Source organism: Catharus ustulatus, chromosome 6, assembly GCF_009819885.2.
Source record: "Catharus ustulatus isolate bCatUst1 chromosome 6, bCatUst1.pri.v2, whole genome shotgun sequence".
Taxonomy (NCBI): Eukaryota; Metazoa; Chordata; class Aves; order Passeriformes; family Turdidae; genus Catharus; species Catharus ustulatus.
In genome coordinates, this window is record NC_046226.1 from 55,541,998 (window position 1) to 55,555,600 (window position 13,603).

Below are 13,603 nucleotides of genomic sequence, written 5' to 3' on the forward strand. Positions count from 1 at the left end.
TAGTTGCGAAAAGCCAATAATATGTTACGCACACTTATAACATGAGGGCTGATTTGGGATTTCTGAGGGCTGATTTGGGATTTCTCAGGGCTGATTTAGCGCTCTGAGGGGTGATTTGGGATTTATAAGGGCTGATTTTGGCGTTCTGAGGGGTGATTTGGGATTTCTGAGGGACTGATTTGGGATTTCTGCGGGGCTGGTTTGGGATTTCTGAGGGGTGATTTAGCGTTCTGAGCGGTGATTTGGGATTTCTGAGGGGCTGATTTGGGATTTCTGAGGAGTGATTTTGGCGTTCTGAGGGGTGATTTGGGATTTCTGCGGGGCTGGTTTGGGATTTCTGAGGGGTGATTTAGCGTTCTGAGCGGTGATTTGGGATTTCTGAGGGGCTGATTTCCGCGTTCTGAGGGCTGATTTGGGATTTCTGAGGGGCTGATTTCCGCGTTCTGAGGGCTGATTTGGGATTTCTGAGAGGTTGATTTCGGCGTTCTGAGGGCTGATTTGGGATTTCTGAGGGGCTGATTTCGGCGTTCTGAGGTGAGGGCTGATTTGGGAGCTCCGAGGTCTGATTTAGGACTTCCGACGGCAGATTCATCAGTTCCAAGGACAGATTTACGAGTTTCGAGGGGAGATTCGGAAGCTCCGAGGGCAGACTGAACAGCTCCGGGGCCACATTCGACAGCTCCGGTCACTGGTTCGTCAGCTCCGAGGCCGGCTCGGCCCGCCCGCCCGCGGCAGGCGCGGCTCCGGCGCTGCGGAGGGAGGCGCCATGGGCGGCGCGTCCCGGGGACGTCTCTCAAGATGGCGGCGCCCCCGGACATGGAGGTTTCGCCCGCCCTCAGCCTGGAGCTGCTCCCCACCGACCCGCTCCTGCTCATCCTCAGCTTCCTCGACTACCGGGATCTGGTGAGGTACGGGCGGCCCGGGGGGATAGCACGGGCGGCCCAGGGGGGCAGCACGGGCGGCCCAGGGGGCGGCAGGGACGCGGCGAGCGGAGCGCTCCCCGGGCTGTGAAGGGAAAGGGTTTGCCTGGTTCTGGAGGAGGCGCTGAGGGGAGGACACGGCCTGAACACCCTTCCCTTCCAGCAGCAGCGTGCTTCTCCCCTTATACCTTCATCTTTCTAACAAAATGAAATGTTCTCTTTTACTGAGAAGGGGGTGAGGCCTTGGCACAGGCTGCCCAGAGAAGCTGTGGCTGCCCCATGCCTGGAAGTGCCCAAGGCCAGGCTGGATGGGGTTTGGAACAACCCGGTCTAGTGGAAGGTGTCGCTGCCTAAGGCAGGAGAACTGGTTGATCTTTAGGGTCCCTTCCAACCTAAACCATGCAGTGAATCTGTTTTTCTCTCCCCGTTATGTGTTTGTATCTAAATTAAACGGTAAATTTGTGAAATAAGTATTTCCCCGAATCTTGTGTTCCTAAGGGCAAACAAAGGGTGGTCTTGTTGCTAGTAAATGTCACCGTTTGCGGGAACCAAAGGAAACGAAAAAGGGTGACTTTTGAAGGTAAAAAGCTTGAATTGAAGTGGCAGGTGCTTTTTGGGCTCGGTGGCTGAAGGGTTGTGAGTCATACAGTGAAGATGTAAATGTGGTTTTGGGTGAAACCTCAGCAGTCAAGTGCAAGGTTTGGCAGTGATTGAAACCAGTGTTTAATCAAAGAGGGAGGAATAAGCATAAGAAGAATACAGAATATTACCAGAAATGTCGGGCTTTTGTTATTTTATTACCCCATATAAATATTAGTCAAGAATGATGAGAATATCAGGGAGAATTCTGTTAGGATATCAGCAAAAAAGACATTAAGCATGAGCAAAAACTGTAACATATGTTGTAGTTGTTATTGTGGCCCTTAGATATTTGATCATGTGCCAACTTTTACCTTGTTTGTGTAATTAGTGAGAATGGCTTTAATTGCACTTTTATCGTGTTTGAAGCCACATGTTCCTGTGATACTGTGGTGACTTACTGCCTTCCAGAAGTTACAGGCTTGATTGATAAACACCAATACAATAGATTTCCACAAGGGCTTTTTGACTTTGGGATATTTCAGTTCCCTATACCCCAAAAATATTAAAAACCCCCATGTAATGAAATTTTTGCACAGCCAGATGTCCAGGTGTTTGTGTTTGTGAATGTGTTTGTGGGGATGTGAATGGAAAGGGTAATGTCAGGGAATGCAGGAGAGTCACTTTGTTGAGGTTGATTTTGAGATACTAAAACAATTCTAGTTTAAACAGATAATAAAACCCCAAAAAGCAATAACTGGAACCTTGTTTGGTATCTTCATTTGGGGTATTTAGATGTTGATCACAGCCCTTGAAATGCACACTTGGCATTCTAGAACAAGCTATCAGCAGAAGTGATGTTGCCACATCTAAATTGATGGTGTCTTTTGGAGACTTTCTTCAGAGTTTGCTTTTTAAACAATTTAAAGTGGAAAGTAAGTTTGTAATACTCAAACTGTGTTGTTTCTCTAGCTTACTGTGGAAAAGATAAGGCAGAGCCTGACCATCCAGATAAAAAGGGATTGAAATCATAGCAAGCCTGTGCTACTGGAATGCTTTCTACTGGTGGAGTCATGCTGGAATCTTTCAGGCTCTGTTTACTTTGGTCTGGGACTGCAGGGTGACCTGCTTTACAAAAGCACTTAATTGCTGCCAGTTTCTTAAGTGTGTGGAAAAGTAGTTCATGACTTAGACAGCTGTGATGATGAGCTTTAACCATTGTAAGCACACCTCTAAAAGGACAGCTAAATCATTTTCAAACTCTGCATTTATTTCATGAGAGTGTGATGTGTGATACAGCATTTCTCCCTGTTTGTTTTGCTGCAATCACATTTAATGATTTTATGTTTATAGTTGCTGCTATTTGAATCGAAGATTAAATCAGCTATCAAGCCATGACCCACTGTGGAAAAGACACTGCAAAAAATACTGGCTCATTTCAGAGTAAGTGGGATTGTTTTAAGCTTTTTTCCCTATGAAAATGAATTTCCCTATGAAAATGAATTTTTCAGTCCATCTTACATCCAACATGTACTCTCAGCTTCTCCATAGCTGAGAAAAGCTGAGTAATGAAGGATGTGAATTAGCTTTTCACCAGCTCTAAGGCTCAATACCAGACAGAGCTCTGTTCAGGAGGCACTCTGTGTAAACGAGTATAATTTCTAAATTTTCCCCTCAGTACCCCAAATGTTTGCTAATTCTGTTCCAAGTTGCTGTTAAATAGATGCTGCAATTAATGGAGTTTGTGGAGCTTCACATGGCAAAGAATGTTCCTGGGTTAATGTTATGCCAAAATAAAAAAAAGTTCCTGCCAAATAACAAATACCAACTCCTTGGGTTTAGAAGACTCCTCAAGCTGCCATCTGAACACATTTTCTTCATGTCCCGTTAGGGAGGAAAAAGCCCGACGGAACCAGGGCTGGAGAGCCATCTTCATCAGCACCTACTGTGATTTAGGAAGGTACATCCACTACTATGCCACGCTGAAAAAAGCCTGGGATGACCTGGAGCAGTACTTGGGGCAGTGGTGTCCGCGCATGATCGGCTCTTTGAAAGGTACCCTGGCACTCCTGGGAGTAGGTTGGCTCACTCAGCCCTGCCTGTTATTAACCCTCATGCTGCTTTCTTGAAAGGTGTGTGCCTTAATTAGCAGAGTCCTGAAAGTCAGGTAGATGTGCTGTCTCTTCCCTGCAAAGATAGGCAGAGTCATTGCCCAGTTCCTGCTGATCCACTGAAATCAAAGTGGTTTTTCTGTAGTAACTGCTCTGTCTCTATCACACTTTTAGGTTGCTATGACCTGTTGTTTGTTATTTTATATGTAGTAGCTCCATTGCTTTGAGGAGCTACTGGTGGGATTTTATTTGTGAGGTTTACATAAGACCTCATTAAAACACTGTCACATGAAATCTGAAACCAAACTAAAAGGATCTTGTTGGGTTTTATTTTTTTCTGTAGGTCTTACAGTGGTCCAGTGCTAGGGTTTTTTCCTTTCTTTTACTCCCCTCCAAGATTTTAATTTCAGTTTGTATTTTAATACTAGAAGTACTTCCAGTGTTCTGGGTCATAAATCACAGCTACAGTGAGTTTGGGCTTTTCTGGTATAGAGGACAAAAAAGCTTTTACGTTTTCAGCTGCATTTCAGTTTTCTGTATGAAGTTGACCTTAAGACCACCATTATCTAATTTAAGCTGATCTGTAAAAATAAGAGACAAATGATCTCTTAAGAGACAATATTAAGAGACAGGTTCTCTCTTTCCCATTTAAATCTTGCATTTTCTTGGTTTTCTTGGATAGTGCTGGATTCTTACATTTTGCTATTTTTCTAGATAGAATTTGAAACTTTTATTTATGTACAGAAAGACAAAAACAAATTTCAAACTACCAATTTCCACTCTTATATAATGATGGCAGGTTTTAGATGAAATTTAGGCCTTTTTCATACAATTTGTAAGGGATGTTGTTTCAATGAATTGTTATTTTATGTCCTGTTAATGAAACAGATAATGAGTATGAAAAGGGTTTTGAAAAAATGGATTGGAACAGACCACAGAGGCCACCCTGTTGATTTTTTTGTTGGAGGTTAGGGTATTGGAATCCCCTGAAGTGCATGTGGAAATGTAAGAATAGTTCTTCTCCACCCCTTTGTGTTGTTGATTTGAAAACCCCCCTTTTACAACCCATTTATTGCTTCAGATTCCAGGTGAATGGGGGCTGCAGCCAGCATTTCTGTGTCGCTGATTGAGCTGGAAACTGAAAGAAGCAACCCCTAGGGTGATGAAAGAGTGCAATCAATACTGCCTGAGAGCTGTAACTGGGACTCAGTTATTGGCAGTGCTGTGGGGAAAAGGTTCATTCCACTTTATTTGCTGCTTTCAGGCCTGTTGAGGTTGCACTGGACTGGGATTGCTGATGTATTAAATAATCAATTATAGTCATCATTTTCCTTTCAAATTTATGTGATACTTGTTGTGTAATAAAGCCACCAGATACTGACCTGAGTCCCCCTTGGTTGGAGGAGGGCATTTGCCGATTTCCATGCTTTGTGTTTGAAATACCTGACCTATCCTTTCTTTTCCAGAGAGTGTGAGGGAGGAAGATCTGGATGCTGTGGAAGCACAAATCCACTGCAAACTCCCCGATGACTATCGGTGTTCATTCCGTATCCATAATGGGCAGAAGTTGGTTGTTCCAGGGTAAGGACTGAAAGCTACTTACCAATTATTAATTCCTTTTGTATTTCTTAGACACTTCACTTATTAAAAGGTGAAATGTCCCTGAACAGGATAAATGAAGCATTTAAATGTTTTGTGACTGAGTAACCACTTAAGTGATGCTTCCAGAATTGGCTGTCTTCTAATCTTGAAAGTAATTGGAAGCCCAATGTGGTTTTCTAATTGCTCAAATTACTCTTACATTTCCCCTTTTCCTAGTGAGAACCCTTGTCAGTTTTTTCCAAGAACTCTAAACTTCCAGCTGTTAGACTTTTAATCATAGTGCACTGCAAGTTGCTCTCCTGAAGTTTGGCTTTGTATTACAGAAGTAAATTAGCTCCTTGCACTCTTCAGGCTTCATTCTTTAATAATTTTTTTATTCTTTAAAATGGTTAGGGAATGACTTAAAACCAGTTAGTTATACTAAGGTAGAATCAAATTTTCAGTTCTGCAAATTAAGTTTTCTCAGTAGAGGATTTTACTATTTCATGCAGTTTCTGCTGTGAAAAACTCCCTTTTTACAGTAAGATTAGAAGGATGATAAAGTTTTTGGTATTTCCACTGTAGAAAAATTAGGTGTTTGAAGCACCTGAGGAAGTGCAGCAAACATAAGGAAAAGATGGAAAACTACAGCAAATCTTTGCAATGTCTGTAGGGAGGAATGCACTCATACTGCTCTGCCAAAACCTTCACTCGTAAAGAAGGTGCAGTTTTCTCCAATTCCAGTGTTTTATGTGCAGAAGGGATATTGGAAACTGTTTTATGAAACCATAAGGGTGATTTCTAGTTCTGTTTTCCAGGAGAGAGTTTAAAAATTTTTAAAGAGGAGATAGGTGCCCTAGTTCTGTAGATTTCAAATGGTGCCCTGCAGGTTGTGTGCTTCCTCTGTTCCCACTGTTTCACTCCCAGGAAGCCTCTACTGTAATGATGTGGCTATGGAGGGGCTGCAGGAGCAGACACAAGGCTCTGGGGAAGTCTTCCAGCTTGGAGAAAGGCTGCCAGAGGAAGGTGGGGGTCCCAGTGGTGCGGGATGAATACTGGGAAGATCAAGGGTAGGCAGTAGAAGTTTGTGTTAGATCAGAAATAGAAACGATGTGGGACTTGTCCTTGTCCGATGCTTCAGGTTTCTGTGTTTGGATGTTTGCACTGCTTCTGTTGAATGTGCTAATTCCAGGCCAGATTTCCTAGGAAGAAAGAGGAATGGAACCTGTTGCCCAGGATGGGATCAGCTTTTAGCATGCTGACATGTGGCAGCTTGCACCTGAGTCACTGCTTTCACAATAGCAGTGGGAGCTCAGCATCTGCAGGAATTTACATCTCATTTTCCTGGTGTTCCCAGCTGGCAGTGTGGGTGTGGAGTGTACACTCAGGTTTGGGTGATGCTTCCCTAAAGCTAGAACTAATAACCTAGTTCAGCATATGGATATTCAACTTGGATTTCACCTCAGTCTTGTATGCATCTAGAGCACTGAAAGAAGCAGTTTCCCAAAGATTACAAGCCAGCTTTGCCTTGTGAGTGATGTCTCCTGTTCATGTTGCCTGTTTTTGTTGCTCCCAGCCTGATGGGAAGCATGGCCCTGTCAAACCACTACCGCTCTGAAGACCTGCTGGACATCGACACGGCGGCCGGCGGCTTCCAGCAGAGGCTGGGGCTCAGGCAGTGCCTGCCCCTGACCTTCTGCATCCACACCGGTCTCAGTCAGTACATGGCCCTGGAGAGTGTGGAGGGACGGAATAAATATGAGATCTTCTACCAGTGTCCAGTAAGGAAGATGTGTTTATATTTCCCAGTGTACTTCTGTGCTGACTTGTAGTGCAGGAGCCTTAGTGGGAAGTTAAAGCTGGGAGTACTCATGGGGACAGGCATGTGAGTTTTACATGTCTGAGGATCTGACTGGGACTAAAATGCTGTGACAAGCAGCCAGACTTCAGGTGAATACAGGGGAAGTGTTCCCTGTGTAATTTAAATTTTAACCTTGAAAGTCCAATGCTCTCTAATATAGCCTTAATCTTCTTTTCCTTTCAGGACCAAATGGCTCGCAATCCATCTGCTATTGTTATGTTCATTACAGGTAACACTTCAGATTAAATATTCAAAATAAAATAGTCATCGTGGAATTACCCAACATATTTAGAAGTATTCCACTTGGCTTAATCTTGGTTTACCACGGGGTGGAGGAGAACTTCCATACACAGCAGTTCTCTTGACATTTTGAAGGTGGCAGGTAAATAGATCCACTTCCTCCATTCAGAGCTACTTTATACAAGGTTTGCATTTTGTGGATTAGTGGTAGAAAGGAGGATAATAAACTTGGAGTCCCTTAGAATTCCAGAGGATCAAAGGACAGCACACACAACTCATGCTCCAAGGAAGAAGTGGTAAGTACACTTAATCTAACAGGAGTGGGAGTAGTTGATAACACATCAGGGAAGGCAAGGATAATAATTTCTTGGTAGCTCAGCTTCAATCCAGTTTTGAATCACTAATATTGACAAACAGTTGAACTCTCAACTTTTCTATTGAACTCTCTATTGCAATGCTTGGAAGATTTATGGCTGAGAAATTCTTGTGCAGAGAGCTGGTATGTGAAATTCTCTTCTTTGAGAATTAAATGTGACAGCTTGAGTGTCTGCTTAGCAATCAGGCTGTTCCAGAATAATGGCTGTGGGTGTATGAAAAGCTGTTCTCAGACAATGGCTGCAAGTGTATAAAAAAGAGTGACATACAGCCTTAGTCTTCTCAGGTTGTAGAGGACTGCAGAGTGTGTTTCTGATTTATCCCTCTTTTAAAGGAGAGTAAATTCTGCAGTGTTCCTTAGGAGCTTTCCATATAAATCCAAGTGATGAGACACCACTGAAGACCCTGATTATAATATTAAATACTTAGCTAAGAGATTCTTTGTTGGCTGTGTCATTTCTGGAGGATGCACTCTGAACTCTTCAGTTCTTAATTGGTTTCTCCAAATTATCCTTGTTGGTAGGCTGATCTGGAATATTGACTGACTCATCTCAGTAAACCTGAGAGTTTTTTATAAAAATAATCAAAGCTTTAAACTTTTTCCTTGAAGTATTCACTGTAATGTGCTTAGACGTAAATTTGCCCATCCTTAGGAATGCTTTTCTTCCTTGGCATCTAGGTACATCTTACTTGGAATGGTTTACATCTTATGTAAACAAAGTTGTCACTGGAGGTTATCCTATCATCAGAGACCAGATTTTCAGGTATTGTGACTGGGATTTGTAAGCTCAGTGCCAGGTTTTGGTGCTGCTTCTATGCATGCTCACCTCTTGCCAAGTAGTTTTGGGTATCTGATACAAAAGCTGGTGGTGGGGAGAAGAGAAAGCCCAAGCTACTGAAAATAAACATGTAAACCAGAATGTTTAAGCAACTTTGTTTTTTTTAACCAGAATCTTCAGAGCTTGTAACTTTGCATTAATGGGATCAGAATTTTGCATTATAAGGGATCTGAAGTTTAGCAAACAACGTGATGTTTATTCTGTGTGCCATGAGTGTGTTTTTGCTGCAGGACTGTTCAGAGTTATTAAAAACCCAAATGTTTCAGCTGATTGGTCTCTTGAATATGTAAATAAGCAAGATTTGTTCTGGTGTTTGAATCTTCTAAATCCAATCAAGAACCTTAATTCTGTCAAACTGGGATGTTGTAGAACAAGTCCTTGGATCTATAAATAAATTCTCTGCTAGAGTTTCTAGTTGTTTGGTTTTTGGTGGTTTTTTTAATATAAGGACACATCCCTATTTAAACAAGTGTTTTTATTAGTAATAATTATTAATAATAATTAACCACTTTGTGTTTAGTTTTCTGTATTGAATGTGCAGAGCTGTCTGCAGAGTTAATGCTCTCCTCTCTATAGGTATGTGCATGACAAAGATTGTGTTGCTACCACAGAAGACATCACTGTGTCTGTGTCCACCTCTTTTCTACCTGAACTCAGCTCTGTACATCCACCACATTATTTCTTCACTTACAGAATCAGGTAGAAATAACTGAATTAATTCTTACAATGCAGGATAGATCTGTGGAATGTTCAAAGCAGATTTATGCACAGCATTCAGAAGTGTTCAGAAATGAACAGGGGGTGCACAACATGCTGTGCTTTTTAATAAAATATTCCTAATCATTACTTGGTCAGGTACACAAAGTACCAGTCAAATTAGTAATTACTAAAAATACAGTGATGAGTGAGGGAAAGAAGTTACAAGCAGCTCTTGTGATTTAGAAAAGAGTAAAAGCCATGCATGGAGATGGATCCTGCCAACTGATTTGGGTCACCCTAGTGGTCACCCACTCTGCTTGGTGATCCCAAGGGCACTAAAGCATGTATTGAAAGCAATGTATTAAGTATGTTCTTTGGCTTCTAGAATTGAAATGTCCAAAGATGCCCTTCCTGAGAATATCTGTCAGCTGGAGAGTCGATACTGGAGAATAACAAATGCCAAAGGTGATGTGGAAGAAGTCCAAGGTCCTGGAGTAGTTGGTAAGTGAAAAATTACTGGAGAGAGCATTTCATGTTCTTGTTATTAAGATTCTGTTATTTCCTGTTTGTCCGGTTGTAAGGTTTGTATGAAAATCAGAGAAAAAGAGATGTGTCATGTTTTGGCTTTCAAGTTGTTTTGTAACAAGGGGTGTCTGAAGCATCCTCTCCAGTATTTTTTAGTATCAAGAATTGCTGAGCATCAATTTATGCATCCACTGGAATACAAATTGATCTGCCTGAGTCCAATGTGGAGTGCAAGTCCTTCAGCATCTGCTAAATGGTAGTTCTCCATCAGTCCTTACTACTGTGGTGTCATGTTTTATTCACAGGAGAGTTCCCAGTTATCAGCCCAGGGAAAGTCTACGAGTACACCAGCTGTACCACGTTTACCACAACCTCTGGATACATGGAGGGCTACTACACCTTCCACTGCCTCTCCAACAAGGACAGATTCTTCAATGTCACAATCCCTAGGTTTCATATGGTGTGTCCAACCTTCAAGGTGTCCACAGCATGAACGGTAAGCAGAGGTACAGTTGGCTAAAACAAACCCCAAAATTATAAAAATGACAAAAATTACAGTGCTGAATAGTATAAACATATTGCTGATTCCATACAAAACATACCCCATGATTTAGAGCTCCTCACTGGTGCCTGCAGACATGGCATTGCATGAGCTGCTTGGATTTCAGAGCTCCCTCCTTGGTGGGAGCACACTCAATAATTTTAGCCATAATAATGTATCTGCTCTATTCAGACATGCTCCAGTTAATGGCAATTTAAAAACTGTATAGTCTGTGATGTGCATTAGTTCTTGCTGAAAGTGCATTTCATAAAGTCACTTAATGACTTTGCAAATCACCAAGATACTTCACTTGCCGTTAATTATAATGTAGTTTTAGTTTGGAGATTGTGGGCTAATTATATAATTTTTTTTCCTTTTCTTTGACACATTTAGAGAAGAGCTCTTGATTTATTTCATGCCCAGTTTTTGTGCAAGCACTGAGGAGCTGTGAGTTTTCCTCAGAAGCAGGCAGCTGCTTGCACTCTATGACAGGTTTATCCCAGGATTTCAGACACAGTGGCTCTAACAGTAGGTGCCAGCAGATGTCGTGCTTCTAACAGAAAACGACATCTCTTAACTCTCCCTCACAATTTTGGAAGTTGTAACTGCCTTCCTGTCTAACTTACTTCCCTTCAGCTGTTTGGAAAAATAATTTGCTGTTCTCTGTTGCTCCACCCCTGTTTTAAAAGTAGTAATGACCCTTTTTTAAAAAGTTATTTTAGTAAAAGACAACGTAAACCACCAAGAAAATGGGTACAGCTGAGCTACTGAACTGTGGCTTTACATATTTGTAGGTATGGAATATTGAAACCAAATGGATCTTTAGCAAGTGAAAGGTCAAGTAGTTTGGCAAAATCACCTCTGTTGCAATTTAACCTTGGTTTCAGGACATAGATCACAATGGAAATTAGCTTCAGCTAATGGATGTGATAGTGCAGCCCAGATTTTTATAGGCAACTGTTAGTGCTTTCTTACAATTTACTGGAAGGGAAGATTTTAATTCAACCTGTGTGTGTTTTCTATTAGGCAACAATCTGCAGTGGATGAAGACCAAGATTCCACAGGCACTGATGACTCCTGAGATCCACACAGAGTACTGGACATAGCTGCACCCTCTGGATGCTGCCCATGTCACATTAATGGGATTTTTTTCCCCAACAAACTGTTTGCAAAAGTTGAACTCTTTGGGGCTAGCGCATAGGAGTATTTCTTGACTGTTGTAAATGAACTCTGTTGCACATCATGGCAACTAGCATGAATGTTGGTGCCAGTTCTCATATTCATTAGAGTATAACTTATATTTTCCTGGTTTGGAAGTGGGGGAAGAGGGAGGAAAATGGGGAGGGAGAGGAAGAAGATGATGTTTGGGCTTTGCTCACTTTTTTCTGAAGTGTGAAACAGCTTGATAGTCCAAGGTACTCACATCTTACATTTTTAAAGTATTGCCTACTTATGATCATACTGCAAATATGGTGTGCTGATTTGGTTTATACAAAGTATTAAAAGGGTGTATCCTCTTGTCCTTTCTCATGAGCTTCTGCTCTGGATAACTGCTGCTAAGAATGAAACTTGCAGTTTGATCTGAATATCCCATTTGGGTGAGATTAGGTGCTGTTATGCTATTTTTTTTTTTAATTAACATAGTAACAGCAAAAAATCCTGGTCATCAAAATGTATAAATTAGTGAAACTGGCCTTATTTTTAGACAATCTCTTGTCAGCTGGATTTTATGCTAAGTGACTCTGACTGGAGAATGCCTCTGGGAATGTAGTGTCCATGCATAATCTGCCACTCATTAACTAAGGAATTTCTCAATGACTACAGAGTATCGATTTGTAAATATGTTTTGAGGGTTTTTTCTGTTACATGATGTTTGCTCTTGTCGTAGGTGACAAATTTATTTTATGTATCATGTTTTCCTGAGCCCTGGATGGATTTTGGTAACTGAATAAAAAATAAGAGGGGAAAAAAAAAAAAGGCTGGCAGAACAGCAGATGACTAGAAAATTTATATTTAAAAAACTATCTCTTTGCTTTATCATTTTTATTTTGTTTCTGTTGTAATTAATAAACAATTAATAAACTGCCTCTTTTGTTCTCAAGTGCTACATGGGACTGTTTTTGCCAAGACTTGAGCAATAATTTGGTGACCAGCACTGGTGTAGTCAGTTCTTTCTTTTGACACAATTTGTAAGTTTTATGAGGTAGAGTGGTATATTGTGGTTCCAGCTCAAATTTTCCATTATTGACTAATTTTCAGAATTCTTTTTTTTCTTTTTCTTTTTTTTTTTTTTTTTTTTGCAAGTCCAGGTATTGGCTTCTTCATGTGCTCAGCTTTCCCTGGTGTGTTTTCCACAGTGGCACAAGGTAGAAAAACAAATATTGAGTCTGATCCATCAGGTGAGACATCTCCAGACACAAAGCCAGCTTGTGTTGTCCCTCTCAGGCGTCAGAGCAGCACTGAGTTGCTGGAGTGCTTCCAAAACACGAGGATTTGTGAGGATTACCACACTATTACCTGTGAGGAGTAAGAAACTTGCACAAAAGTTTTGTCACGGATCAGTACAAGGTTTTAGTGGAACTAGAATTTACTGCAGGGCTGTCAGTGCACTGTGTGTTTGCAAGGACAGACAACCCTCATGGCTGGAGGCCATTCTTGGGAACTTTCCTCCAAGGATCTCTGTGTTCCAGTGCAGTGGAATCAGCTCAAGGGCATGGGACTCTACACAACAAACATTGGCAACTCTAGGCAATTTCATTCATTTTTAGGGAGTGGTTCTGAGCTGGAATTCTTGCTTTCTGTGGGAGAAGTCAAGATCCAGGACAGTGCTGTGCTTTCAGCCCTTGAGTGCTGCGGTGCTGGGTTTCAGGCCTCAGCTCTGGGCACAGCTGGTGGCAGAGGGGTCTGGAGTGAGGAGGGAACCAGGCAGGGAATTGAAGGATTGCTGCTCCTGCCCTGAACATGTGTTTGCAGCAGGCCAAAGGGTGTTTCTTTGCTTCAGGCACCTATTTTTGCACAGGGTGTGTTGCCTGGAGCTGCCTGTGCACTGCAGCTCCTGCTGGCAGCTCCTCCTGATGTGCATTTGAAATAGGACTGAAGCCAGTGGCTCTCCTCCCCTCTCCCAGGAGGTGTCAATCATGGAATCAATGTGAAATGAAAAGCAGAGGAGCTGGTGATGTTTGGCAGCACTTTCTGGACTGTGGGAGTGGTCACTGAGCAGAAGGAGAGAACTGAGCCACGGTCCTGCTGCCGCAGAGAGCACCTCGCTGCTCTGGGTGAGCACAGGTGTGGGGCAGGTGTCACTCCAGTGCCCAAGACTTCCTGTAGTCACT

At 42.1% G+C, this 13,603-nt stretch overlaps 1 protein-coding gene across 1 annotated transcript; it reads left to right on the plus strand.

The window, feature by feature from the left end:
- The first annotated feature begins 757 nt into the window (after positions 1–757).
- On the plus strand, positions 758–12,378 carry FBXO3 (F-box protein 3). Its single transcript, XM_033063429.2, has 11 exons — positions 758–908; positions 2,853–2,942; positions 3,391–3,554; positions 5,077–5,191; positions 6,768–6,972; positions 7,236–7,281; positions 8,347–8,431; positions 9,083–9,205; positions 9,591–9,706; positions 10,036–10,226; positions 11,298–12,378. The coding sequence occupies exons 1-10, from the start codon at positions 799–801 to the stop codon at positions 10,221–10,223; spliced, it is 1,242 nt and encodes a 413-aa protein (XP_032919320.1). The 5' UTR covers positions 758–798; the 3' UTR covers positions 10,224–10,226; positions 11,298–12,378.
- Positions 12,379–13,603: the final 1,225 nt, after the last annotated feature.